The 27,806-nt window shown below is 38.4% G+C and overlaps 2 protein-coding genes across 8 annotated transcripts in view; one reads left to right on the top strand and one right to left on the bottom strand.

Moving 5' to 3' along the window:
- LOC116317315 (P-selectin-like) overlaps window positions 1–20,321 on the bottom strand; it is a 51,865-nt gene extending 31,544 nt beyond the window's left edge. For 5 of the 7 annotated variants that reach the window (XM_039606443.1, XM_039606444.1, XM_039606440.1 and 2 more), the window contains exons 1-15: window positions 20,172–20,321; window positions 19,977–20,040; window positions 19,454–19,858; window positions 19,180–19,284; window positions 18,897–19,088; window positions 18,561–18,746; window positions 18,252–18,440; window positions 17,982–18,167; window positions 17,608–17,787; window positions 9,707–9,892; window positions 9,362–9,568; window positions 9,050–9,238; window positions 8,780–8,965; window positions 8,453–8,659; window positions 8,148–8,327 (exon numbers count right to left, since the gene is read on the bottom strand). In XM_039606443.1, the coding sequence (XP_039462377.1) occupies window positions 8,148–8,327; window positions 8,453–8,659; window positions 8,780–8,965; window positions 9,050–9,238; window positions 9,362–9,568; window positions 9,707–9,892; window positions 17,608–17,787; window positions 17,982–18,167; window positions 18,252–18,440; window positions 18,561–18,746; window positions 18,897–19,088; window positions 19,180–19,284; window positions 19,454–19,858; window positions 19,977–20,040; window positions 20,172–20,174 (2,665 nt within the window). In that variant the 5' untranslated portion in view covers window positions 20,175–20,321. Of the gene's footprint in view, window positions 1–8,147; window positions 8,328–8,452; window positions 8,660–8,779; window positions 8,966–9,049; window positions 9,239–9,361; window positions 9,569–9,706; window positions 9,893–9,977; window positions 10,167–10,287; window positions 10,474–10,583; window positions 10,776–10,866; window positions 10,972–11,088; window positions 11,494–11,623; window positions 11,703–11,820; window positions 11,888–17,607; window positions 17,788–17,981; window positions 18,168–18,251; window positions 18,441–18,560; window positions 18,747–18,896; window positions 19,089–19,179; window positions 19,285–19,453; window positions 19,859–19,976; window positions 20,041–20,171 lie in introns of those variants that run through there. The other 2 variants (XM_039606445.1, XM_039606446.1) reach the window with 2 other exon arrangements.
- A 3,552-nt stretch (window positions 20,322–23,873) lies between these two features.
- On the top strand, window positions 23,874–24,853 carry si:dkey-51e6.1 (uncharacterized protein LOC558617 homolog). The gene is made up of 3 exons (XM_031736049.2): window positions 23,874–24,100; window positions 24,430–24,554; window positions 24,639–24,853. Exons 1-3 carry the CDS (start codon window positions 23,887–23,889, stop codon window positions 24,729–24,731), a joined length of 432 nt encoding a protein of 143 aa, XP_031591909.1. The 5' UTR covers window positions 23,874–23,886; the 3' UTR covers window positions 24,732–24,853.
- Window positions 24,854–27,806: the final 2,953 nt, after the last annotated feature.

Genomic DNA, 27,806 nt, shown 5'->3' with positions numbered 1-27,806 from the left:
TCGAAGGAAGACACATGGACATTTGCAGGACTTTGTGTTGGGTAATGGGGTTGTCGGGGACGACTGACCCCTTAGGTGGGGGCTATGTAGCGGGCCAGGGCTGTTTGGGGTTTTGTTATTTACAGTTATGTTCTGTTGTCATGTTACCATAGTGACAGGTGACGCCCTCTCTCCGCGACGGTTTGTCCTTCCGGGGGGTGAGAGGGCGCCCTGTGTGTTGTTGTTGCTGTGCTGTTGCCACGCTGAGCAGTTGGCTAGCAGCAGTGTTCTCCAGTAAAAGCAGAACAAACGGCTGTGCTCCCTGGCTAACACGGCGGGAAGCAAGACCGAACAAAACCTCTGTCTCCTCCTTGTCTGAGCTCACCACAATATAGTACTTGTACTTCGGTGCTTTTTTGTTGATTGTGGAAATTAGCTTGTTGGATAAGAATGTCATGGTCCCTGTGTCTGCCCGGCCAGCCCTGCAAGGCTACATGTGTTTTTGTTTTTGTTTTGATCTCTTTTCCCCTCCCTCCTGCTCCTGCATCACCCGGCCGGGGCGGAGCTCACCTCGGGTTCCTGCCTTTGGCATACACACCTGCCGCTAATTACTCACCTGTAGCTCATCACTGTTTCTGGACACTGCTAAACGCAGCAGCTCAGAGCCTCTCGTCACTGGAATATTGAGTTACCACATTAGTGAGAATCCCGGCTTATGGATTCGTGTCCGATATCGTGTACCTTTAGTGATTGCTTCCCTTCCTGTCTTCAGATTCTTGGACCCTTCCTCTTCCCCGCTGTTTGGAAGATTGAGCGTGAGTATGAGCGGAGTGTGAGGAGCGGCTGAGACCCCGCGAGTGTGGAGCACCTGTCCCTTTCCCCACCAACCAGTGGACCCATGGAGCCCTTCCCAAAATCCCTCACTTTGTAAATAGCACTTGGTGTTCAATAAAGTTAAGAACTGTGAACGTGACCCGCTGCCTGCGCCTGAGTCCGACCCGCTAGCCCTGACAAAGAAAGTGGGTCGGACTCAGGGGCGGATCTAGAGAAATTTTCTTAGAGTGGCAAAGAAATCAAATGGGGTGGCAAAATCAAAGCCTTTTTTTTTTCAAACACATATGCAGGTGGTTACATATGGCTATAATGATTCAAATGCAGTAAGTATACACGTTTTTCATATAAATATAGTCTATAACTTAATTATTGTCTGTAGCCCACATAATTAAACACTTTAGTTACATAAAACATGTAAGTTTTGATGTTATGTACTGTATAGCCTGTATAATAAATAAACATATAGCCCAACAAGTATAAAATCCAGAAAGTTGCACAACAACGGGCGGTTCATTTGCAAACACAAGTCTAACTTAAGTTTCACACTGTTTTTTGTTAGAAAACAATCACGTTGTTAGATGCTTAAATTACACAAAATGTCAAAAATCTGCACTGTCATGAACAAAAATTTAAACCTAATTTTTCATGATTTGTTGGATTAACCCACTGAGGTCTGAAATACAACCGGCCACTTTTGACTCCTTTTGAGTTTACGTTTGTATTTCACCGTCAAAATGTTTCTTTTTATTTTTTTCCCCTTTGCCTTGTTTGGTATCATTCTTTTCAGCTCAACTGAATTTAGTTGTTTTTTCACTGACATACTGCATTAGTATTACTGATCTGAAATCACACAAAGAACTTAAAATCCTAGTAGTATTTTTTTACTCTAAAAAAAACCAAAGACATGTTGAGTAAATTTTTATAACTTGAAATGCAAATATAAATTGTACATTTTGTAAACATACAACTATTTATCTAAAAATGAAGCAAATACACCTGCCGTTTTTTTCATTTTGTACAACCTTTTCAAAATATTACTAAAACTAAAATGAGAGAACAATCAGGTTTCGCAATAAGATGCCCCACAAATGATGTGTGCCAGTAAAAAAAAGTTTTTCCACCAAAAGACAGAGGAGAGCAGCACAGGGATAAACCTGCAGGCCTGACAACAGCAGGTGTATCACTCCGCTGGTTTTCTACTTAGTGACAGTGTTTACATTGCAAATGTGCCTTTTGTGACATTCATTAGTGCCCTCACTGACACACAAAACAAAACGACTACACAACTACACAAGACAACACAACACACTAAGTGTACACTCCACACTAAACGTCACAAATCTCCCACATCTAAAAACTCTCTCTCTCTCTCACTCGCTCGGGGAAAGGATCAGTTGACAAAGAGCGAGTGAATTCGACAAAGTCGAACGCTAACGGCAGCTCGATGCCCTTGCTGTCTCGCTGGCGTTACCGTCACTCCCAAAACTTTCCCCTCTTCCTAAACAACCAAATCCCACGTGTTGACTTTTTTTTTTTTAATTGGTCGACATGGTACATTTTTCCACCGATAGGAAACAAGTGGCTTTTTTTCCCCTTTCTTTACTGTTTTCGCGCTGTCCTTAGAAAAAGCTTAAAACACACACACACAAAAACGTGACAACAGTATTTAGAAAAAAGCTTCACTTATATATATCATCATAACTCTGGATTTACTGGCCTGTAATTAAAATCTAAAAACTTTGAAGTCCGAACTTTCAATGTGGGCTGAAATAGAGACTCAGCGTGGCTGCAGCTTGTTGCTGTGTCAGCTTAAATCAGTCATGTGATTTGGAGATGCAGCGTGTCCGTGGACCCCAGGGGGTTAATAACACTCACCTTCCTTCCATTTCCAGAGTGTAACATCCAACCACCCGTGTAAAATCCGAAATTCCCATGGTGTTGTTCAAAATGTGCTCTGGCACAATCATAAGCATCGCTTGCTACTGAAAACAATAAAAAAAGCCAGTGGCGCTATGGGCTGAACCATTTGTTAATGGTGGAGGGGGGGAACACTATGCAATATTTTCAGTTTTAGCATTTATATTCACTGTTGACTGTAACTACGCTCAAAGTGTTAATGCTATCTTATTTTAATAAACAACACTGTCATATGCAAAACTAGGGTGGCACTTGGGGTGGCAAGGGATCATTTTAGGGTGGCACTTGCCACCCCATGCCACCCTTCTATACACGTGCCAAGGGTTAACTGATGGCAAGCACGACCATAGCTGGACTGGCCATCGGGCATTCTGAGCATTTGCTCCCTCGATGAGGGAAGGGGAGGCAGGAGGAGAGACCCGAGGCAGCCGCCGGTCGGAGCGTCAGGTGAACTAAACTTCAGGTAAGAAGTTATGACCTGCAGTCTATCTGGGTCAGATATAAACCAAGTTTAGGTGGAGTTTATTTTCATTATGCTGACTTTTTACAGTCAGTTACAATAACTCGTACTGCGCGCTAGCTAGCATGACGGAGTTTCTATACAGCTGGGCGGGTGCTATGATTTTATTGATAGTGAACTTTATTTTATTCATAAGGTTAGTTAGTAGAGTTGCCAACCGTCCCGTACAAACGGAATCGTCCCGCATTCAGAGAAATTATTACGCGTTTCGTGTTGAGCTGAGAAGGAACACAGTTTGTCCCGTACTTCAGCCAGGATGGAAAAAAGACACAAAGCTGGAGTTATTCTGTGTCTTTGCTGCACAGCTGCATCTTCTTCCCCTCTCATTCTCTCCCCTCTCTCTCCTGTTGCTACTTCAATCATGAAACTGATCAATGATCAGCTGACCAGCTTTTCTCTCTTGTTTGTTTATCGCTCACTTTGCGCCAGAAAGAGGAAACTGCCGGATGTCGCACTAAACAACAGCAGCACGTTTAAGCTTGGTCAGCTGTTGTTAGAATTTATTTAATATTAATTTCTAGTATCAGCTGAGGTTTTCTGGAGCCACAGCTGTAAAAGCTGCTGGTCATGATATCGGTTTGTATATCTGGTGAGAGGGAAACATGCAGATGAAACCAGGAGATGTCCTTACTGAATCATCAGAGCTGAACAGGTGATGGAGAAACAGGTTTACCTTTTAGGTGACATGAATGAGTTGAAGGGAAGTTATGAACTGTTTCTGAGAGACAAATAACACCAGGATCCTTTTCTATGTAGCTGACAGCTGGTAACTGTGCAGGGGCGGGTCTAGCAAAGTTTTGCCAGGGGCCAGGTAGGGCATTAACAGGAAAGGGGGGGCAAAGAAATACTTTCTTATTCTCATTTAAAATGTCTGGCTGTTATTAAATAATTATCTGAAGCTTACAACCAAAGTTTTTATCTGACGTAAAATGAATAGAAATCATACATTTACCAACAAGACAGAGTACATCACTGTCACAACAGCGTTTGTTTTCATTCAAAGGCTTTATGGCTTTAATATCTGGGGGGCCGGTCTTTAGTCCAAATGCATCCATAGACTCGAGACACAATGCATTTTTGGGACTTTCAGGTGTATGGACCAATGTTTTATTTTCTGATCAAACCAGAAATCTTTAATGAGCAGCTAGATTAGTCTCGCATTAACTGGCTGAGTTAATGCCAGTTAATGCGACATCGAAGCAGCTAGAATCCACAGCTGTGCATGTTCATGGAGCTTGCATTTTCACCTGCTGGACATCACTACCTGACAAGTTTAACTGTCTTCAGAACACTGCAGAGGCCTTATTGACAGTATTTGGCTCTACATATCTGTGTGAGCAGATTTTCTCTCACATGAGTGTCCTCAGGTAGCCGTCTGAATGCTGGACAGTGGGAGACCTGTGTCTCTGAGTGGGAGACATGAGATCACATTAACATGTGTGTCTCTGTATTAACAAACATACCATATTGGCCCAGTTTATTTTTCTTATTATTGTTGTGAGGAGACCATAAATAGCATTTGTATTTTCTGTTGTACAGTTCATTTGCTGTTATGGAGTTCTTGTTATGAATAAAAAGTGTCTTTTTTTTGTTTCAAAATAGCTGATAACTATTTGCTGATAGCTGCCAACATTTGCAAACAAATATAATTCTATAAAGTGGTTCTATATAATGTGTAACTGTTCATATAGAGCGTTATTAAATTTATTGCTAATGCAATCATATGGCACACTGACTTCTGAGGAAATTTTAAATGGCATTCGCCATCAGAAAGGTTGCCTACCCCTGTTATAAATTGTTCATTGTTTCACAAGTTACTAGGCTAATGACTTTGAATGGCAGCTACTAAACTGCTTACATGTTTGGCACCTTTCTCCCTTAAAACCACGTTCACAGTTATATTGTTGATAGTCTCCTCGCATCTCCCTTCTTCACATGATGTTGCATTACACTGGGCTTTAAGAAAAAGCACACCAATAAAAGGTCACTTATCACTACAAAACTCACACAGGTTCTCGTTTTTCTTTGTACAGATGACAGTTTCTTTTTCCTTGATGACTGATGTAAAATCATTAGTTTTAAGATAAGATTTATTCAGTTTATCAATTTTACTTTGGGAAATTGCTCTGTCACAATTGTTAAACACAAAAATAAAAATAGCTAAATTAAGTGGAATGGTGTATAGATCAGTAAAATAAAGATATAAACAAATATACAATCATATAAAAAACCTAAATGAAATAGATTACAGAATGAATATTTTATAAGGTAAAACTACTATGCTATGCAACAAAAATTGTGATACACTTCTTATCATTCAACTTCCCTCTATTTTTTCCTGAGTTAGTGTACATCTCCGCACACATATCTGTAGAGTGGATATTATTTGATTCATACGGGGTCCTTGAATAGTTACTGATCCACGTGCTGTTATTATCTGTCGTCTGCGCAAGTGAAAAGTAATAACAACAATAGTTAAGACTAACAGTACTTCTCATAAGTAACCATGAAGATCATGATGAAAATGACTGAATAAGAAAATCCTGACTTACCCAGAATTAATGTTGTAATAACATCATAAAATGCTCTCTGAACCTGTAAACACAAGGTGCTACTTCAGTTAAACATTTGCTTTTCTAATCAACTCAAATATAAAACAAAAAGGGGTTACAGCAGTAAAATAAGTGTGTGTTCGTTAAACACAATTAAAAAGTCAGTGTCAGGCTTTTGTAAGTTTCCCTTTTTTTATTCAGGTAAATATTATCATACAATAACTGGATATTCATAACAATACAAGGCACATGTTGTCACCTTCAGCCTTATGTAAGACATTAAGTCCTTTTCCTGTACCACTAAAGTGCTTGCACAGATAACAATCAGTTTATTAAAACAAACAATGAGCAATGGGGAAATAAAATACCCAGGAATACAGTTCTTCCTTCCTTGAATAACTGCTCATGACCTTTATGAGGGAGAAGCGAGAGGTTTGAGCTTTTTTAAAGAGGTTCCTTTTTCAGCCCCTGAAAAAACACACGGTGGCAGAAGGTCATTGTGAAACTGCAAGATTAGGTTGATGATGGGCAGAACTGATGACTCAAGTTTAAATTCTGGCTCCACATGAGGCTGGAATAGATCCTGCTTGGCTAGGCATTTGCAGCAATGTGGTAAAAAAGCTGGACATTATTATTAGTGTGGGACTCATGTAATGGATGGACACAGATGGAAGTATTGTAATAGATTTTGCCCCCCCCCCCTCCATAATTTCATGCATTCTTATCATTGTTACGTTATGCATTCAGTTCTTTATTACTATTTCTGACACATACTGTGCTCACTGGCAATCCAGCTAGAATATTCTGGTCAATGATGATTCCCATGGGTGGTGCTCACTGTATCAGGCAGCTTTGGGGTCCTGTGTGTTTTACTGCACAGATAGCCTGCAGAGTGCAGCTACGCTAACTGAAGTGCTTGTGTTTTGTATTTGCAGGTGAGCACAAGTAATGTGATGTATAAACAGAATGATGTTGACGTATGAGAAATGTATTAGAGTAAGGTACTGTCATTAATGGAACACAACGCTGATGTCGGAGTTTGTGATTTACATGATGTACCTGAACTGGTGTTAAACGCAATATCACATGATTAATAAGGGGATCGAGAGGGTAGTCTCCAGGTGCTACAATACTAGTTGGATGAGCATGCGAGTGTGCAGAATATTGTAAGATGAACATTGGTAAGAAAATACTGAGTAAATGAGTACTTTGTTAACACAGGTTCAGTAGTTATGTGAAAAGTTGTCCTGTGTGTTTTTACTGCACAGATAGCGTAGCTGCACTCTGCAGGCTAACTGACGTGCTTGTGTTTTGTATTTGCAGTTGCAAATGAGCAAGTAAAAAGAACGATTCTGAACTCATGCACACCTGGAAGTGTCATTTGTCCAAGTGTGCAACATTAGTCCTGATGAAGAAAAGTGAATGTGCCAACAGCAAACAAAGTTGCTTTATTTTTTTCCCAAAACTGTTTATTAGGTTTGCATATATCCCAGAACATCATAAAACATCAACTGTAAAATTTCACAGTATAAAAAAACACAGTGAAGTTAAAAGAAAACACAACTTTATACATATAAACATCAAAATAAAAATTCAATTCAAAATATCCTATTTTAAAATAAATAGTAAATAAATACATATCAAAATATTCAGATTTGTGCAGCTAAATGACAATTCACACATAACGTTATGTAACATTTACGGTGACATGAATCGTGCCACCTTTCCAGCATTTTCATGAAGTTGTAGAACAATATGTTCAAGATGAAATTCCCTTCTGGAGGAAATACATGTTGTAACAACATTTCAGAGCAATTACAGATCTTTTTAAAGTTTCAGCAAAATTCAAATGTCACATTATGTCACTCCTTGTCACTTTTAGCGCATGATTTGTACTTTTTGCATTTCTGTGGTTAAATGTATAGCTATCTGTAGCTGTCTATGAAGAATAGAAGTTTCTTCTATATTAGGCTGTCAGTGCTGTTTTTGTAGCTTTGTGGGGAAGACTCTATGTCAGAGCTGCTGTAAAAACAAAGAGAGGAGAGGATAAGTATCCAAATCCAACAAACGTCAAAAGAAAAATGAAGGAAACAAAGAGGTGAATCTTTCTCTAACCTGCTTAGCTCATATGCGTCAGCTTTCTTCTTCATTTTTTTCAAGAGCCACATAGCCATAGACACAAACATTGCAGTGCCCCCTGTTGCCACACCAAAGGTAATTGCAGTAACTGGAGCAGGAGCTGTGGAAACATTGTGAAATGTGAATAATGTGGACTTCTGAACTGAAATTTGTCAGTGTCTACATTTACATTTTGTGTACCATTTGATCTGTTGTTGTTCATTTACCTTGACAGGTGGGTTTCTCTCTAGTCCAGTTGCCATGGTGATCACAAGTCAGCAGCTCATGTCCTTCTAATGAGTAGCCTTGGTCACAGGTGAAGGAGCACTGAGAGTTGTAAACTGACTCAGTGCTGGAGCAATTGATGTGGCCGTTTTCAGGAGCCTCAAGCAACAAACATGTAACAGCTGTTGTAAAGGACAGGAAGATATTGCATATAAAAAAAGTGATCTCACCTATGCTCGTAAGGGTCTGAACATGCAAATAAAGTTGTGAACAACAAGTAATCCAGGTAAAATGGGTTCACATATACCTGTGCAGATTGGTGATCTGGAGGTCCATTGGCCTGGATGTGTACACTCCATGCTGTGTGCACCTTGCAGCTCATGTCCTTCATCACATGTAAAATTACAAAGCATGCCAAGTGGATGGGGTGTCTCATGACTAACAAATGAAGACAGAGAAGGGCTGCAGCTTATCTGACCATTTGTTGGGACCTCTGGAGCAGGACATCCTTTTGCTACAAAAGAGAAACAGAAGAAGATCAATAAAATATATCATAGTTAAACAGACTTAAATAAAAGTGCTACAATGAGTAAACACTGTTTGTAATAAATTGTATGTAATTATGGTTTCAGACCTTTGCATGTAGGTATGTTTTTATTCCACTGTCCGTCCTCAGAACACTTGATGGTGTTTGCTCCCTGCAGTTCAAAACCTTCTTCACAGTTGAAGCTGCAGGTGGAGTTTGGTCGCAGTTCAGTCACAGAGTCACTGCACTGCATGATGAGGGGAGCTTCTCTCTCTGGATTCTGGCAAAGGATGGCTAACACAGAAAAATGTGTATTTTATTGAATGTGTCCTCATTGTGTAGAAGATGTGTGGGTTATACTGTTAGTGTTCCTCTTACCTTCACAGTGAGGAATCTGCTGATTCCATGTACCTCCTGATGTGCAGGTCACGCTACTGGCTCCCACTAAATGGTAACCTTGGTCACAACTGAAGCTGCAGGTGTTTTTGTAGCTGAACCTCATATCAGCATCTTCTCCACAGCTGACAAAGCCATTTTTCAAATTTTGCAGAGCAGGGCACTGGACAGCTACAAAAGAGAGAGGCACCAGAAGGAGTTAAAATAAAACTTTTTATTATAATCATCATGCAAATCAAACCCCCAAATAACAAAAACTACACAATGATGAAAGGTAAAAACATGTGGCCGTACCAACACAGAATGGCTGGGATGCATTCCAGTTTCCTGATGATTCACATTGCAGAGATGGAGATCCAGACAGTACATAACCTTCATCACAGGTAAAAATGCAAACCATGCCAACTGGATGTGTTGCCTCATGACTAACAAATGAAGACAGAGAAGGGCTGCAGCTTATCTGACCATGTATTGGGACCTCTGGAGCAGGACATTGTTTTTCTAAAACAAAACAAAAAAAAAGAAGAAGAAAAAATGTTTAGTAACGTTTTAGAACATAATCACACAAACACTGTTAAAAATGTTATGATGAGTAAAAAGTGTTTGCAAATAAATATTGATATAATTATGCTTTCAGACCTTTGCATGTAGGTATGTTTTTATTCCACTGTCCGTCCTCAGAACACTTGATGGTGTTTGCTCCCTGCAGTTCAAAACCTTCTTCACAGCTGAAGCTGCAGGTGGAGTTTGGTCGCAGTTCAGTCACAGAGTCACTGCACTGCATGATGAGGGGAGCTTCTCTCTCTGGATTCTGGCAAAGGATGGCTAACACAGAAAAATGTGTATTTTATTGTAATGTGTCCTCATTATATAGAAGATGTGTGGGTTATACTGTTAGTGTTCCTCTTACCTTCACAGTGAGGAATCTGCTGATTCCATGTACCTCCTGATGTGCAGGTCACTCTACTGGCTCCCACTAAATGGTAACCTTGGTCACAACTGAAGCTGCAGGTGTTTTTGTAGCTGAACCTCATATCAGCATCTTCTCCACAGCTGACAAAGCCATTTTTCAAATTTTGCAGAGCAGGGCACTGGACAGCTACAAAAGAGAGAGGCACCAGAAGGAGTTAAAATAAAACTTTTATTTAGTCATTATGCAAATCAAACCCCCAAATAACACAATCTCCACAATGATGAAAGGTAAAAACATGTGGCCGTACCAACACAGAATGGCTGGGATGCATTCCAGTTTCCTGATGATTCACATTGCAGAGATGGAGATGCAGACAGTACATAACCTTCATCACAGGTAAAAGTACAGGTGGACTGATAGCTGAATGAGCCCAGAGGATCGGAGCATTTCATGGATCCATGTGTAGGCTCTGACATCTTCTCACACTGAATCACTGTAGACAACAGGAGAAAAAACATCAGGCCATGACTCCATCACTGTGTAGTAAATAATATAATTTAAAAAAAAGTAGCAATATTACTAGCTATTAGTACTTAAACTCACAGTCACATGTAGGGGGGTTTTCCGACCATTTTCCTGACCCCGTGCACCTCAGAGGAGTCTGCACACTCAGCTTGTATCCTTCCTCACAGGAATACTGGCACAACGAGTCATAGGAGAAATTGCCATGCTTGTGAGAGCAATTTACATGTCCTTTATCTGGGACAATCACCTCACTTTTGTTACACTGCACAACTGACAACAAATAAAACACACAGTTAGATATCGAATCCTTTACGTGACTTAAAATATGTATTTAAACTACGCTGTCATTTTGTTTTCTTACCTTGGTCACACTTGTCTCCAAAAAACCCTTCAAAGCATTCACATTTGTGGCTGTTGATGGTTTCAACACACTCTCCATGCAAACAGGAGTCATTCTTACAAGCCGCTGGAAAAAAGAGACATGCTTTTAGAAATTTTACCTATTATAGTAAAATAATGTGTCAAATAAATAATCTTAAATTTTTCATCTGCTCTAGTATGTTAGTCCCAAACTGTTGCTCACCTGTGTAGCACAGAGCAGTCTTTGATTTTGCACATCTCTCGTCATTCCACTTGCCTGGTTCTTTATCTCTTTTAATGTACATCTCCACACAGTCCTCACTGATCTTTGAATTTATTTCACTCTCGCCATTGTTCGGTTCTCCTTCTGCCCAGTTGGTTGCTTCTTTTGTCAGAGGCTTGTTGGTTCCTACCCAGGTCCAGACATTATTGATCTTACGGATTCCAATCCAGTAGTAGCCATTTTTCTTGGGCAGCCAGTTGTTAAGATGCTTGATCTCTTCCTGGTTCTGGATGGCCACCATGTCTGTGTAGTGCTCCTGGCACCAGCTTCGTGCATTTTCCCATGTCATTGCGTTGTTTGAATAGAAATAAGACCAGGACTCTACACTAGTCCACGTGCACAGCACTAAGGATAGAGAACAGAGATACAAATTATATGCATATGTGGCAAGAAGGATGAATTTTAAGAATTTCTATTTGGTTGTAAAACTTGCAAGAGTTACACTGATGTTTCTGCTTGCATCAAATGTCAATACCTAAGCAAATAAAGGTGAAATTCATCCATGAAGCAGAGCTCTTATACCCCCAGGTCTTAAGTAGTCCAAAGCAGGAATCCTATGAAAATAAAAGTTAAAATAAACTTACAGCGTACTATCATCATTATATATAAGATAAAAGTGAAATAATGTTCTCTAAAAAGATTGACATTTAAATTAGTATCCCTTCTACTCACCATGTTAACTAATATGCCTGATAGCCTACAGAAGATTGTTGATCCTTCAGCCTCAGTATATTTAAGGATAAAATGATTCTGAGTGTTATCAACTGGGCTGCCTTCTCTTATATAGGACTCCATCCTCCTACAGGAAGTGCGGAGCCTTTCAGAGGAATTCCCCACAATATTTCCCAATGCTGAATTCCACAGAAGGCTTCAGGATCTTTTCCCGTAAGAAAGAAAAAAGACGAAAAGGAAACCTCTATTGTCCGTCATCATCAAAAAAGCATTAACTGAAATTAATTTAAACAAATTCAAATAAATTCAGTCAGTATAAGTATTGATAACTTTATATGCTCCAACTCTGGCTGCGTGCTGTGTTCACAGATTATCTGGTCCTACCGAATCAGTTCATCACACCTGAAATTACAGGTTGAATTCTACCTGAAGGGTATGAATGATGTGGTTGCAGTTAAATCTACTACTACAGGTTGATGTGTTTCAAAGGTTAACACTGTGTAACTATGATAAGCAGTCAGCATTTTGTTTCTAATTTTGACATCTGAAATATCAGTTAATAAAACTGTTGGTTTTCTGTTGTCTTTTGCTGAAATAGAGGAACGGGATGGTTTTCAGTGTGCAAAAGCTTTGCCAAAACAATTTGGATCTGGGTCAACTTCACAGACAGGAAACTTTTAGACCCATAGGAATGGAAACAGTGAGTAGAGCCTTGAGCTTGATGTGGAAAGGGTTTGCATGATTAAAAAACAGGGAAAATATATTCATTAGAGAAAAGGGTCAGGTCTTTGGCTCAGGTTTATAAAAATATTTGTAATCCTTTTCAGGTTAAACAAAGACACCGAAGTTTGTCACGAACAAGTGAGGGACATATTAATAATAATCTATTTATAAATGGGTGGATATTATGAGGTACCAGGGAACGGACTGGGAAAACATCAAATGTTGTTATTTGTGATGTTTTTTTAAATGTATCACAAGTGATGTATTTATTTATGTATTTGTGGTGCACAAAATGATGAACTTTTTGTGCACCACATATAACCCCCCACCACCAATATTTGTAATTGTTGCATGGATACTTGTTTATGCCATTTAGATAAAACAGGAATGAATAATGTGAGGAGAAAATGAACATTATTCATAATGAATAAGTTGTAATAATTCATCTCTCAAAGAGTTAGCTATCATGTTCAGTGTTGGTCAAGTTACTTGAAAAAAGTAATCAGTTACTAATTACTGATTACTTCCCCGAAAAAGTAATCCCGTTACTTTACTGATTACTTATTTTCAAAAGTAATTAATTACTTAGTTACTTAGTTACTTTTTAAAAAGACGATTTACAACCTGAATAGGTGATAAAGCGATAGATCTTTCAGCCCAATTCTACTTTTTCTGCATAATCCATCATACAAAATGTAATCAAATGGAAACGTCTCTTTTTAAAACTTTAAACTTTAAATCTTTTAACTTTATGCATCAAGCAAAAACTTAATTATATGCAACATTCTCTGACTGGAAGAAATTTGTTTAACAATTAAACCTATTTTCTGCACATTCCAGCACATAAAATAAAATATTTTTTTGTATTTACACTCACTCTTTCAAATAGATGCAAGTAAAACACAGCAGAAAATAAATAAAATCAAAGACTAGCGGTCCTGTTGCTCTATTTTCACCTGTAAAGCAAGACTGGGGTAGGCGGAGGTTTACCCTGGTGCAGGTGTGCCGCAGCGGTCAGTGGAAGAATCCGCGAGTTTCTCTGTGAATTTCACATTACGTCGTAGCGCACTCGGTGCTTGCTTGGAAGTTTAGGGGTTTTTTTCGCTGTAAAAAGAAGTTTTCTTCCACGCACAACGGACACTAATGTTTTTGTCACTTTTTATGGAATCAAACTCAAAATAAGGTCAGTACTTCCACGCTTTGAACGCTGCATGCTCATACTCTCTCCCGCACTTGATAATATTATGATCTGCACACAGCTGTTGTCACGAACGTCGCACACGCTTACGTCACTGTCATGAGACATTCTCGCAAAAAATCACGGTTTTAGTAACGCAGTAACGCAGCGTTCCTACGGGAAAGTAACGGTAATCTAATTACCGTTTTTGCAATAGTAATCCCTTACATTACTCGTTACTTGAAAAAAGTAATCAGATTACAGTAACGCATTACAGGTAACGCGTTACTGCCCATCTCTGATCATGTTAAAAAAGTCAGAGTTATTCGGAATGAATTATCAGACTAGTCCTGCGTGGTTCCTTACTGTTCAGTAATTACTACTTTTGAATATGTCGTATCTCTGTCTATAAATAAGGATGAGTAATATTGTCTTATCTGTCTTTAGTTACTCATTATTGTCACTGCATTTACACTCATTCGTAAACTGAAAAAGAGCATTATTTATCCTTCTGGAATTGAGCCATTGGTAAATTTTGTGTTATCATTTTGGCTGTAGCTTCCTTTCAGCAAGGCTTTCACTCATATACACACATCCCCACACAGACACATGCACACACACTTCGGCAAGTCCTTCTGACTCATTTCATGTGAGATTATAGTAAAGGAATACAGTACAAATGTATGAATCACATCCTGATAATTTATGCAATAGGTCAAATGTGACATTCCTCAGAAATCTTTGTCCATAACATCAGGATATGGTCACACAGGTCATGCGCATATTTCTTTCTTGTGAAGAGTAAATAGAGCTCTGGATTATTTTGGACCTGTTTTGCCATAAAACTGCACTGAATCTCTTAGCAATATTATTTCTGTTCTAGTCAGTGGTAATAATATCTCATACTGAGTCACTAGAAGTAGAATCAATTGTAGCAGAGATATAAAAAAAAAAAAAACTAACAGCCCTGAATAGTCAGCCGTAGTCAGAAGTATTTATCAATATGTTTAAATGAAGTGAATGCATAAGTTCAATGAGGAGAATCTGTATTCACTGATCAGCTTGCATGGGTATTCAGGTATGTTAAATTATGTAAAAAAACCAAAAAAAATCCAATTTCAGTGTTTTAATGATGAAAAGTATAAGTTATTGAAATATGTAGAGCATGTTGTGTGGAAAGAAATATTTTAAAAACATTCAGACATCTGAAAGTGTGTGTATACTGTGGTAGTTTCCTCAGTTTATACTGTCCTTTACTAATAATAAATTACTAATAACTTTGAATTGTTATTCTTTGCCCATTCTAATAGCCATCTGCTCAGCTGTTTGGCATCTTTTTCTCTTACATCCTGGGCAATTATGAAAATCCCCCAAAACAAAGCATGATTAAAACGCTTGTTATTACTACCAAAATAATATTTCCTGTTATTCCTTTTTTCAAATAACAGCCTTATCCTTTTCCAAGCTGCATGCAAACGAATCAAGTTCAGGAGAAGATATGATATTCTTAATAAATCCCAAAGTTGGTAAATTTAATAGTTACAGCAGTTAAAGATGTGACAAATAATTACACAAATATAAATGTTCAATGAAAGTGATATTATGATGATAATATAACAATTTAAAATATTTCAAAATCAACAAAATAAGAACTGGATTTAAAATGGCATAAAATTTTGTATAGGAAATATCAGGCTTTAAAATAATCTTCACCACTTGATGTTAAATTGCTACATTTCCCATCATTCCATTCTCCTCAGTTTCGTCTTGAGTTAGTTTACATCTCTAAAAAAAAAAACCCCCTGTTGGCTCCTTTGTTGCTGATGAATCATTACTGATCCTCGTGCTGTTATTCTCAAACTGTGTCCAAATTTCACTCTTGTGGTTTTTTGGGAGTGGAATCCAGAAATACAGGGAGAAAATGTTTTTTGCAGCAGGACAGAGTCCAGACAGTCATCCTCCTCTTGGGTTCAACATCATGTCTGTGAATCTGGCCTGGCACCACTGTCTGGCCTGGGTCCAGTTCATTGTCTTCTTGGAGTGGTGATGCATCCAGCAGACAGTAGTCTCATCCAAAGAATTACCTGAAAACATTCAGAATAATTCATAGTGTGATGATTAGAACATGTAACAGTGTTGCATGTTCCATGACATCAGTCACGCATTTTGCTAGCATATAATCTAAAACCCAAAGATAATATCAACATCAATAACTGATATTAACCTCATCCTATATTATTAACCTGTCACCTACCCAAGGTGAAAGGTGGATATAATTTCATCCATTATGATGCATATAATCATTAAAAATTACTGATGAGAAAATGTCTCATTTACTCAGATGTTATGTTGTTTGACAGAAGCTGCTGCTGAAGTTAAATCCTTGCTTATCTGATCAACCCAAACATAAGATAAGAAAGTGCAGCAGCAGTAAAAATAATTGTGCGTCCATTCAGTGCATCTAAGGGTCATTGCCACATTTTTGTAAGCTCTCATTTTTACATTCAGGGCGAACTTAGCATAGAATAACTCGATGTTCACAACATGTTGTCATTTTCAGCCTTATGTAAGGTATCTGATCCTTTTCCTGTCCCACGAAAGTGTTTGCACAAATGACACTCAATTAAAACAAACAATGGACAGAATACCCAGAAATATACTTTTTCCTTCCTACCTCTCACTTTTCAATTTTATTCTGCTTTGTCATGTCCTTTATGACGGAAAGGTTGCTGGAGAGACAAAAGGTCCAGGCAGCTTTCAAAAGAGGTTCTTTCTCAACCTCTAAAGAAAATCATGGTGGCAGAAGGTCGTTGCTAAAACTGTGAGAATCGGTCATGCAGAATTGATGAGTCGTAAAAGCAGACTGCTTCAGACCCTGCTTGGCTAAGCATTTCTATCATTGTGGTGACAAAACAATGGAATATTTTTATTAATCATTATAACAAAACATGGAAGTGCCAAAATCAATTTTTTTAAAACAATATTTATTCGTTTTGCATGTACATGAGAACATTTCCAGCATATATGAGATACAAAACATTCATGTTTTAAAGTGTTAGAGTAACTCAGTAAATAAAAATATAGCTTTGTACAAGCAACCACCTGAATAAACATTTAATGCACAATTTTCTTTCAGAAAATAAATACCACATAAATACTAAAAGGAATACATGGGTATGCAGTGAAATGGCAGCTTACGTGTTATATAAGGTTTACAGTAACAGGAATAGCCACATTTTTCCAGCATTTTCATGAAGTTGTAGAACAATATGTTCAATATAAAACTCCCACTGGGAGGAAATACATGTTGAAACAACATTTCGGAGCAATCACAGATCTTCTTACAGTTTACAAAGGGATACAATGATTCAGTGCATGTTTGTAAATAAGCTCTTTTTCTCACATTGGCTTTGCCTGATTAGTGTGTTATACTAGTGCACATAACTCATATGTTTTGCATTAATGTGGTAAAAATTTACAGCATCCATATTTGTTTATTAAGAATATGAGAGATTCCTATATTAGGCTGTCAATGCTGTTTTTGTAGCTCTGTGAGGGAGACTGAGTGCTGCTGTAATAAAAGAGAGAAAATGATCACTGAAATTCAATGAACTTAAAAATAAAGATGATTAAAATGGTGAATCCTTCTCTAACCTGCTCAGGTCGAATTTGGTTACATTCTTCTTCAGTTTTTTCAAGACCCACAAAGCCATAGAGACACCAGATAACAAGGCAGTGCCCCCTGTTGCCACACCAGCAGTAACTGCAGTAATTGGAGCAGGAGCTGTGGAAGGATTGTGAAATGTGAATGTGAAACTTTGAACTGAAATTTGTAAGTTTGTGAATTTTAACTTCTTGTTCCCCTCGTTCTGTTGTTGTTCATTTACCTTGACAGGTGGGTTTCTCTCCAGTCCAGTTGCCATGATTATCACAGGTCAGCAGCTCAGGTCCTTCTAATAAGTAGCCTTGGTCACAGGTGAAGGAGCACTGAGAGTTGTAAACTGACTCAGTGCTGGAGCAATTGATGTGACCGTTTTCAGGAGCCTCAAGCAACGGGCATCGAACAACTGTTGGGAAGGACAGGGAGATATCACATATTTTAAAAAGTGATCTCACCTTAGTGTCATTAAACCACTGCCCGTAAGGGTCTGAACAGAAGAAAATCAATAAAATATATCATAGTTAAACAGACTTAAAATAAAAGTGCTACAATGAGCAAACACTGTTTGTAGTAAATATTGATGTAATTATGGTTTCAGACCTTTGCATGTAGGTATGTTTTTATTCCACTGTCCGTCCTCAGAACACTTGATGGTGTTTGCTCCCTGCAGTTCAAAACCTTCTTCACAGCTGAAGCTGCAGGTGGAGTTTGGTCGCAGTTCAGTCACAGAGTCACTGCACTGCATGATGAGGGGAGCTTCTCTCTCTGGATTCTGGCAAAGGATGGCTAACACAGAAAAATGTGTATTTTATTGAATGTGTCCTCATTGTGTAGAAGATGTGTGGGTTATACTGTTAGTGTTCCTCTTACCTTCACAGTGAGGAATCTGCTGATTCCATGTACCTCCTGACGTGCAGGTCACGCTACTGGCTCCCACTAAATGGTAACCTTGGTCACAACTGAAGCTGCAGGTGTTTTTGTAGCTGAACCTCATATCAGCATCTTCTCCACAGCTGACAAAGCCATTTTTCAAATTTTGCAGAGCAGGGCACTGGACAGCTACAAAGAGAGGGCACCAGAAGGAGTTAAAATAAAGCTTTTATTATAATCATCATGCAAATCAAACCCCCAAATAACACAATCTCCACAATGATGAAAGGTAAAAACATGTGGCCGTACCAACACAGAATGGCTGGGATGCATTCCAGTTTCCTGATGATTCACATTGCAGAGATGGAGATGCAGACAGTACATAACCTTCATCACAGGTAAAAGTACAGGTGGACTGATAGCTGAATGAGCCCAGAGGATTGGAGCATTTCATGGATCCATGTGTAGGCTCTGACATCTTCTCACACTGAATCACTGTAGACAACAGGAGAAAAAACATCAGGCCATGACTCCATCACTGTTTAGTAACAACAATCAATAAAATATAGCATCTCAGAATTTTAGTAGCTACTAGTTAATGTCTCATCTCTTCATTTATCTTGTTACTGCAGATTTCCAACTCACATTCACATGAAGGGTGCTTATCTGACCATTTTCCTGAGGCTGTGCACCTCAGAGGAGTCTGCACACTCAGCTTGTATCCTTCCTCACAGGAGTACTGACACAACGAGTCATAGGAGAAATTGCCATGCTTGTGAGAGCAATTTACATGTCCTTTATCTGGGACAATCACCTCACTTTTGTTACACTGCACAACTGACAACAAATAAAACACACAATTAGATATCGAATCCTTTACGTGACTTAAAATATGTATTTAAACTACGCTGTCATTTTGTTTTCTTACCTTGGCCACACTTGTCTCCAAAAAACCCTTCAAAGCATTCACATTTGTGGCTGTTGATGGTTTCAACACACTCTCCATGCAAACAGGAGTCATTCTTACAAGCCGCTGGAAAAAACAGATATGCTTTTATAAGCCTTGCTAATCATAGTAAAATAATATATCAAATAAACTATTTCTAAAAGTTTTATCAGTAGATTACCTTGATAATAATGAACCAGAATAACAAATCTAAGGCAGCTAAAATAAAGCATATAAGCCCCAGACTGTTGCTCACCTGTGTAGCACAGAGCAGTCTTTTTTTTCATACACCTCTCGTCATTCCACGTGCCTGGATTTTGGTCTCGTTTAATGTACATCTCCACACAGTCCTCAGTGACTCCTACACTTTGTCCAGCTTTGCCATTATTTGGTTCTCCTTCTGCCCAGTTCGTCGCTTCTTCTGTCAGAGTTTTGTTGGTTCCTACCCAGGTCCAGACATCATTGATCTTACGGATCCCAATCCAGTAGTAGCCTTTTTTTTTGGGCAGCCAGTTGTTAAGATGCTCGATCTCCTCCCGGTTCTGGATGGCCACCATGTCTGTGTAGTTCTCCTTGCACCATTTACGTGCATCATCCCATTTCATTGATTCGTTTGAGTAGACGTAAGACCAGGACTCAACACTAGTCCACATGCACAGCACTAAGGATACAGAACAGAGATACACATTAGATGCAAATTTTTGCAAAAATGCAAAAAATGTTACGTTTCTATCAGGCTCTAAAACTTGCAGGTGGGACAATGTCTGCATTGCACATACTTGAGCAGATAAAGGCAAACTGGATCCATGCGGCACGGGTCTGAAATAATCCATAGCACAATTTCTAAAAAAAATACGTTAGAAAGATGCATTAACATACATTAATGGCATACTATCAATCACAGGCTATAAGATACAACTGAATAAATCTGCAGTGCAGAGAATGGAATTTAAATTGATCCAACTTCCACTCACCATTTTAAGTGATTCTTTAGCCTTTGACTTCAGTGTAGATAGATATCAAATGATTCTGAGGGTTTTGCGCTGAAGTGCCTGACTTTATACAGATGGTTGGCTTGGTCCAGGTTTCCTGAAAGCTTTCATAACAATTGGGCTTTTCAGTGGAAACTCCACCCCGACTCTTATACTCCTCCACTCTACAAGAGGCTTTTCCTTTTGAGATAAAAAGAAAAGCAAAAGTTAAAAAGAAAAGCAAAAGTTAAAAAGAAAAGAAAATAACAAATGAAATTCTGTTATTTATTAACACAGTTGCTATTTTCATTAGTACTTTCAGTATCATTGTCATAAGCAGAAAACAAGTGTATTTACTTCGGTTTACAAACTATTTTCATGAAGTTACCAGTTACTAGTGTATTACATTTTGTGCTACTTTATATGAGTATTACACTACACTGCACAGCACGTGCAAATATTGCATTTTTAAACATTTGCACAACCCCTGCATATAGTGTTCTTCACTGAGATGCCATCAAAACATGCTGCTCAGAGTGCTTTAGAGAACAATAACATATGCAAAAAGCCCCACACAGTCCATCAGCCCTGCTACAAAAGCACCTGTTAACATCATTTAAGTGATCCTCTCATTAATTCAGGTGAGAATGTTGATGAGGAGAAGATCTGTCAAGCTAAACTGACTGAGTTAAAACAACAGGCAGTGGTTATTGAAGTCATTGTTCTTACTCTATTAACCATGGTTATCTGCAGGAAAACATGTATAGTCATCACTGCTTTGCATAAAAAGAGCTTCCCAGGGATACTGATGCTAGTAAGATTCCACCTAAATCAACCAATTATCAGAGCATGAAGAACTTTAAGGAGAGAAGTTTAGTTGTTATAAATACATTTTCAGGGCACCTGAGAAAGCCCAGCAAGCGCCAGTACCATCTCCTAAAGCAGGGGTTTCAAACATAAGGCAGGGGGCCAGAACTGGCCTGCCAAAGACTCCAATCTGGTCATTGGATAGTTTTGGAAAATGTCAATGAAAGGATACATTTTAGATTTTTAACTGCATTTTCTATATTTTTACAGCTTATGAAAATACCATGCTAAACTGAAATAGCAGAAAAGTTCCTGCTTTTTTACTGCCTACTAAATAATTTTTTATTTTTATTTTTTTCCATTCACTCACATTGTTAAAATAGGCATTTTTTGTTAATTAACAAGATGTTTCAAATTTTAGGACAGACTGGACAATGAGCTACCAGTCTTTAAGTTTACAAACTCATTTCTTACAATTTAAGTCCAAAGACTCATCCTGACAGATTTCTTTCATTTACTAAAACAGCATTTCTTTATCACGAACAAAAAGAGATGTACTGTTGAAACGTCTTTTTCTTATATCACAGGGTTTAAATGTGTAGTTAAACTTCTTTAGATTGATAGAAAGAGTTTCACTGGTCTACCACAGTGTAAAATGAGTTTGCCATGCCTGTCCTAAAGATTATTCAGCTGCTTAGGAAAGACAGCAGGCAGGTGTGAGTGTGTGAGTGAGACTGATGTTTTGCAAAAAACTACAGGTACTGCTGAGGCCTGTGTTAAAAGTCATTTTCTCTGATGAAGCGCCTTTACAATTGTTTGACACAGCCAGAGAAATGATTGTCCAGAGACGAAAAGGTGAGCTCTAACATCAGACCTGTGTCATGCCAACAAATAATGCATCTTGTAACTATTCATGTGTGGGGTTACTTCACATACATCGGCATGGGATCACTCACAATTTTGCCTAAAAACACAGCCATGAATAAAGAACGGCACCAAAACATGAAAGCATTTTTCCCAACCACCAACAAGAACATTCTGCTAAAAAACAATGCCATTCCCAGCATGCTGGAGCAAAAGTGATAGCTTAGCTTGGGGAACATCATCAAAAGTTAGGGTCCATAGCCAGGAAACTCCCCAGACCTTAATTCCACTGAGAGCCTGGTGGACAAACAAAAGCCCACAAATTCTGACAAACTCCAACCGCTGATTATGGAAGAACAGGCTGCCATCAGCCAGGATGTAACCCAGAGGCTGCTTGACAGAATGGCAGGATGCCAGGGCAAATGTCACAGGTCTTAAGAAAAGGCCAAATATTTTTACAAATATTGACCCTTTGCATAAACTTAATGTGATTGTCAATGAAACACATTTTGACACATATCCTCGGTGTGCAATACAGTACAGTACAGTATACAATAGAAACAGCTAATAAAAAGGTCTAAAAACACAGAAGCAGTAAACTTTGTGAAAAAGGCTTGGGGGGAAAAGAAGGACAAATTCAAAGACAAATCAAATTGTATGACATCAGGTACTTAAGCATTTCCTGGTGAAGCAACAATGGTACAGAGTACACACAAAAATGCACGTATTAAATATAAGGCCACTGAGAAGGAAATTCTTTTTCAAAGCTCTGAAATACTGGGAGGCTGATAAGAGTCTATCTGTGATTGACTTGTGTGCCACTGACATGTTTTCTTGGATGTCAGGAAAGAATATTTTCTTCATCAGCACTAATGAGGGTTTCTTGTGTTTGTATTTGTGTTTCAAGAAATCTGATGGCCCATGTCTAAACCTCAACTGTATGCAATGAATCATTCTGACTAATACACAACAACAGTACAAAGTGTGCTAACAGACAATGCATAGACTAAAACATGCTTTTCACACTTCAGAACTGACATGTCATTGCAAAGGAGGTGTTAGTAGAAAGCAAGAGGAAAGATTTTGTAGGAAAGATCACGACAGTCACTTGTTTACGAGTGTCTAGGCATGGAAAATTTGCGGCACATAGAAGCAGAGGTGCCTGCTGGCTGCCTGCGTTTCCAGAAGTGACAGTTTACATCCTTCCTGTCTGAACTGAGGCATGGGATTGTAGCTACTGTTATTGACACCTCTTAACCTTACTCCCTTCCACAATTAGATAAAATAAACTCTCTGATTAACTAACACAGCTATGAATAACAGAGCAATCACACAGTTGTAACTAGAATGGGACAGGCAGTTACACAACTTACCACTATTAGTTACAAAAGATCTAAATATTTATTTGACTTCCCTGTCTTATTTGGCATGGTTATATGGGAAAGCCTTTGTCTTTTTAGAGGTTTACCTTTCTCTGACTGTCCTAAAACTGTGTCCTTTGGCTCCAAGCTTAAGGTAACATGAAAAATTACTGCTTAATGAAGTCACAGTGCAAACAGGAGTCATATCACGCAAAGCAAAACTATGCATCCTGCTCCCCGCTGAAGCGTTCTTGATGTGAATCCAAAAAGATAGGATTCCTTTGGGGTAAGAACCAAAAGGCCCTCAGGGGGAGGATCAAACCTAACTCTGAGGTTTGATCTTGACTTCTGATCTCTCCGATAGACACTGGCAGACAATCTGCCGCATGCTGCAGGAAATGGCCAAAAGCAGAAAATTCTCGTACCAAACTTAGACATATTGACGATATCACTTGTGCGTCTGAGTAGTGTAACATAAAGTTTTCTAATGCTAATCCATCTGTATGTAGACAGAGACTACAAGGAACGCAAATTCAAACACTTCGCACTTACTGCCATATGAAGGCGCCAGAGTGCGAGCGCAGTGTTAAATCTGCACATTAATGCAACAAGTCGCGAATGTCCTGCCGCTTGAAGAAGCGAAGTAGAAATCCTGACCCAAATAAAGGTATCTGTGAGAACTACTCATGTTCTCTGTGGTCAGTAGACCTCTGCGCAGTTTCAGAGTCTACGGCGTTTTGCGTAAATCTACAGTCGCAATGGCAGACGCTCTGGCTAAAATCCCCGATGTAGAGATTGATCCAGAGGGAACTTTTAAGTACATACTGGTCAGAGTAAAAGCGAAAGATGGCGATGTGCATAAAGACATTGTCCGTGGCACAAAAAATGCCGAATATCACAGTAAGTTATTATAGTTTGCTTCAAGGAGAACGTCAACTGCGTCAGTTCAGCGCGAGATATCGTGCAGACCGGTGACTGTCGGTGCAGATGAAAACCTATAGCATGTAGTCTGTTGTGCAGTGTTGTCTCATTTTTATGGTTCCTTTGGTGGATCTTGCAGACGTGCATTGCGGAATAGATACTGCACAGAGCAGAGGAATGAAATTCATGCCAACCTAGTCGTTGGAGACAACTACCAAATTTCCGTATTTGATTCTAATTGCTATTTTTATTGAATTGTAACTAAATTACAGTCTCAATTTCTTCTAAATGTGTTCATAAATTTTCAGATCATATTTTTGAGAAGGTCAACCCTGCTATGGAGGCCTTGGGGATGGAGTGCAAATGCCTTGGAGGAGGGAAGATAGAGCACAACAACCAAGAGAAAAAAATAAGGGTGTTTGGAGAATCCACTGTAAGTTAACTAAAAGCTGAATGAAAAATTAAAATCTTCAGGAGTATTTAATTCACTAATGTCAGGTCTCTCACTCACTCGCAGGCCTTTGGAAAAGCTGACCATGCTGTTTCTGTGGAGAAGCTGAAGACTTTCTTCAGCGACTATGAGATCACCTGGTCAGACGACAAAAAATAGTTGTAACCTTTGTGACATTTCAAACATCCGCCTTTATTTAACAGTTCCGTGAATCAAACCACATAATGATGCTTTAACTGTTCTGTAAAGCAACCATTCAAATACAGTCCTTCTGCAGTTCACATTTGGTTTCTTACTCAATGAAAGCACAAGCTCTGATTCTCTGCATGTTTTTAAATGCAAAGTTGTAGACATTTTTGTCCCTTAGAATTGACTCGTGTATATGAACTCTGTAGATATTCCTGTAAATACCTTTTTGACTTTTAGTCCCCATTGGCCTCAGTTGAATAGGAGTACATTTGCCAGGCGTAAAGTCCATACAGGAAAGGGTGAGTCTGTTGGAATCACAGACATATCCTGTTACACAGGAGGGAAAGTTTGTTGAAAACCCAAAAGAGAGATAACAAGCACTTTCATTTAACCCATAGATAATCACTTTTGTTTTTAAGTCCGGATAATGATAAACATCAAGCTAAATTCAGCAGAACTCTTTCTAAATGGGAGTGCAATAATAAATAAAAACTGCGGTAAAATATCTCCAATCAAAAAACAAACAAGAACTCAGAGTGAGAAAATAGCCTGAGCTGAGTCATATTTTAAGTCACATGTTCAATTTTGAAAAGTTCTTCCGGCTCCAGCATTTTATGGCTTTAATCCAGTTCAAATTTCACTTTTACTTTTATGCTACGAAAAAAATGCACTTTTAAAATCTGTAGTAAACAGGTGGCACTTACACCAAACCACATGGTGATGTTTAGCAGGCACAGTGTTTGCTCTGATCAACTTCTATAGTTTGCATGTTTGCATGCAAACACTTTGGTACTTAGTAAAGGTCAATCCATTTGCAGATTCTGGGTCATTAACTTAAGCATAAATTGATGTTTTAATTTGATGACGACACTGTAAACTTTATAGTCGTCTTAAAGGGAACCACTTAGTTATGTCACGTGATCCATGAGCACATGTATGATTTTTGTTTTATGCCAGTCCCTGTTGTGATATGGTACTGTGCAAAAGTCTTGAACCACCACTCATTTCTTTGTTTATTTAAAAAAAAAGAAATATGTGCAAAAATACACAGAAATACTATTCATAAGGTAAAAACATAATTTGTACAGTTCTACTGAGCTTGAAAGGTAATATATGGAATGACCACATTTATTCTTTTCCAGAGCCTGAACTCGCTTAGGCAAGCTTTCTTGTCATTTATTCAGGTAGTCACTTCACTTTTATCTCCACCAAGCTTCCACCATGTTTTACAGATGCCTAAAGACACCCACTGTTGTACTTCTCTTTTGTACACGTTGACAATTTAAACCAAAGATTTTAGATTTGGATTCATCACTCCATAAGACCTGTTGCTGCTGATTTTCAGTCCAGTGCTTGTATAATTTGGCACTCTTACGCCTTTTTCCCCTCTTTTCTTCCTTAAGAATGGCTATATGATGAGAGATGACAGTAAAAACTCATCATACATAGAGATACAGTTTTTAAGGTTCAACTGAATCTCTCAGGTTCTAGGTCAGGTCTTTGTTGAATTTCTTCCTATTAAGAACATGTTGAGGTTTTTAGGCCTGCCACTTCTCCTCCACTTCACCACTTTGCTCAAATATGTTAAGGATACTCAGGCTGCTACTAACAAAAGGCCTAAAGATACAATTCAAAGTTGCTGCTTTACTATAATGTCTGTTATCTGTAGTCACAACACTCATTCTTCCCTTGAGTTAGACACCTTTTTAATGCATGACTGATTCATTCAAGTGGCCTGATTAACCAAACAACATTTGAAAATGGTCATGTACAAAGACATTGCTCAAGACCACTTAAAAAGTATAAAGAAATGAGTGGGAGTGACTGAAGAAACAAGACTCATTCTGGTGTTTATTTTTTAATGTGACACAGTGTGTGTTGTGTGTTTATCCTAAAGTAGAACACAAAGCGCCGCTTTTTCTCAGCTATGTTAGCAGTACATGAAAATACTTTGGGTGTATAAGTGACTTTACATTGACAGTTGATTGCTGTTTTTAATTTTAAAAAGTAGCTTTATTTTTCATTATAATGATGAAAGAAGTAATAGACCTTTTACCATAAAAGACTGCGTTTACATGAAATTCACTACCCAGTTTTTCCGATGACATTTAGGTTGGCAGCATGCTAAAATGTCACCACTGGCACACATTCCTGTACTTTCTGTTTCACTTTTACTCACTCAGTGCTTAAAGAATCACAAAGAAAACATTAAGATAGAGAGTGCCATGAAACTTTGCAGACAGGATTGGAATTAGCTCATGTTAACACTCTGAATAGACCTTAGTTCACACTGAGTCACATCAGAAGACTTAAAAAAAGTTACTGGCTAAATTCTGCCAAATACCCCATGACCCTAACAAAAAGAATAACAAAAGCCGTTTTCCTTCCACTTTGTATTCCAATCCACAACCGGTTTCCTTTAAACTGATAACCTTTCCATTATCTAGGCATGGGGAGGTCTGTGGGGGAGGTCTGTGGGGGAGGTAGGAGACTTATATTGAGTTAGACTCAGCCCTTTTCTTGTAAAATGAATAATTTACAGTAAGTAATTAGCAAATTCTTTGTAATCTTATTAGAGGACACCATCATAATATTTCCATTGTTTTTTAAAGCATATCTTTTTTAAATTACCCTATTTAAATGCATATTGCTTTGAAAGTTCACTGGACTATAAAAGTGTCTAATTTATTGAGATTAAACTGTAGTTTAGTTTGCAACCAAATTTTAATATTTAAGTGCAATGGGTTACACAGAAAAAGTCAAGAAAATGAAGAAGTTGTAGGACTGCTGGATTTTGACCTCACTGTCAATCAAATAAATGACATGCCTTAATTTTGGGGAACACTGAAAATATGAGTCTAGGAAAAGACAAACTATTACTGAATTCTACAGGATTCAACAATACTGGGGTCTTTTGTTTTTTCTTTTTAAAAAATTATAACATAGTAGTAAGGGGAAAAACCACCATATTGCCATTGTCTCGTGTATTTTTATACGTCCAAGTGTACTTCAAACAGGTTGGAGCCCCGTTTCCTGAAGAAGAAT

The sequence above is a fragment of the Oreochromis aureus genome, linkage group 23 (assembly GCF_013358895.1).
Source record: "Oreochromis aureus strain Israel breed Guangdong linkage group 23, ZZ_aureus, whole genome shotgun sequence".
NCBI classification, from domain to species: domain Eukaryota; kingdom Metazoa; phylum Chordata; class Actinopteri; order Cichliformes; family Cichlidae; genus Oreochromis; species Oreochromis aureus.
The sequence above is the reverse complement of the archived record's forward strand: the minus strand, read 5'-3'. Positions and strand labels throughout refer to the sequence as shown.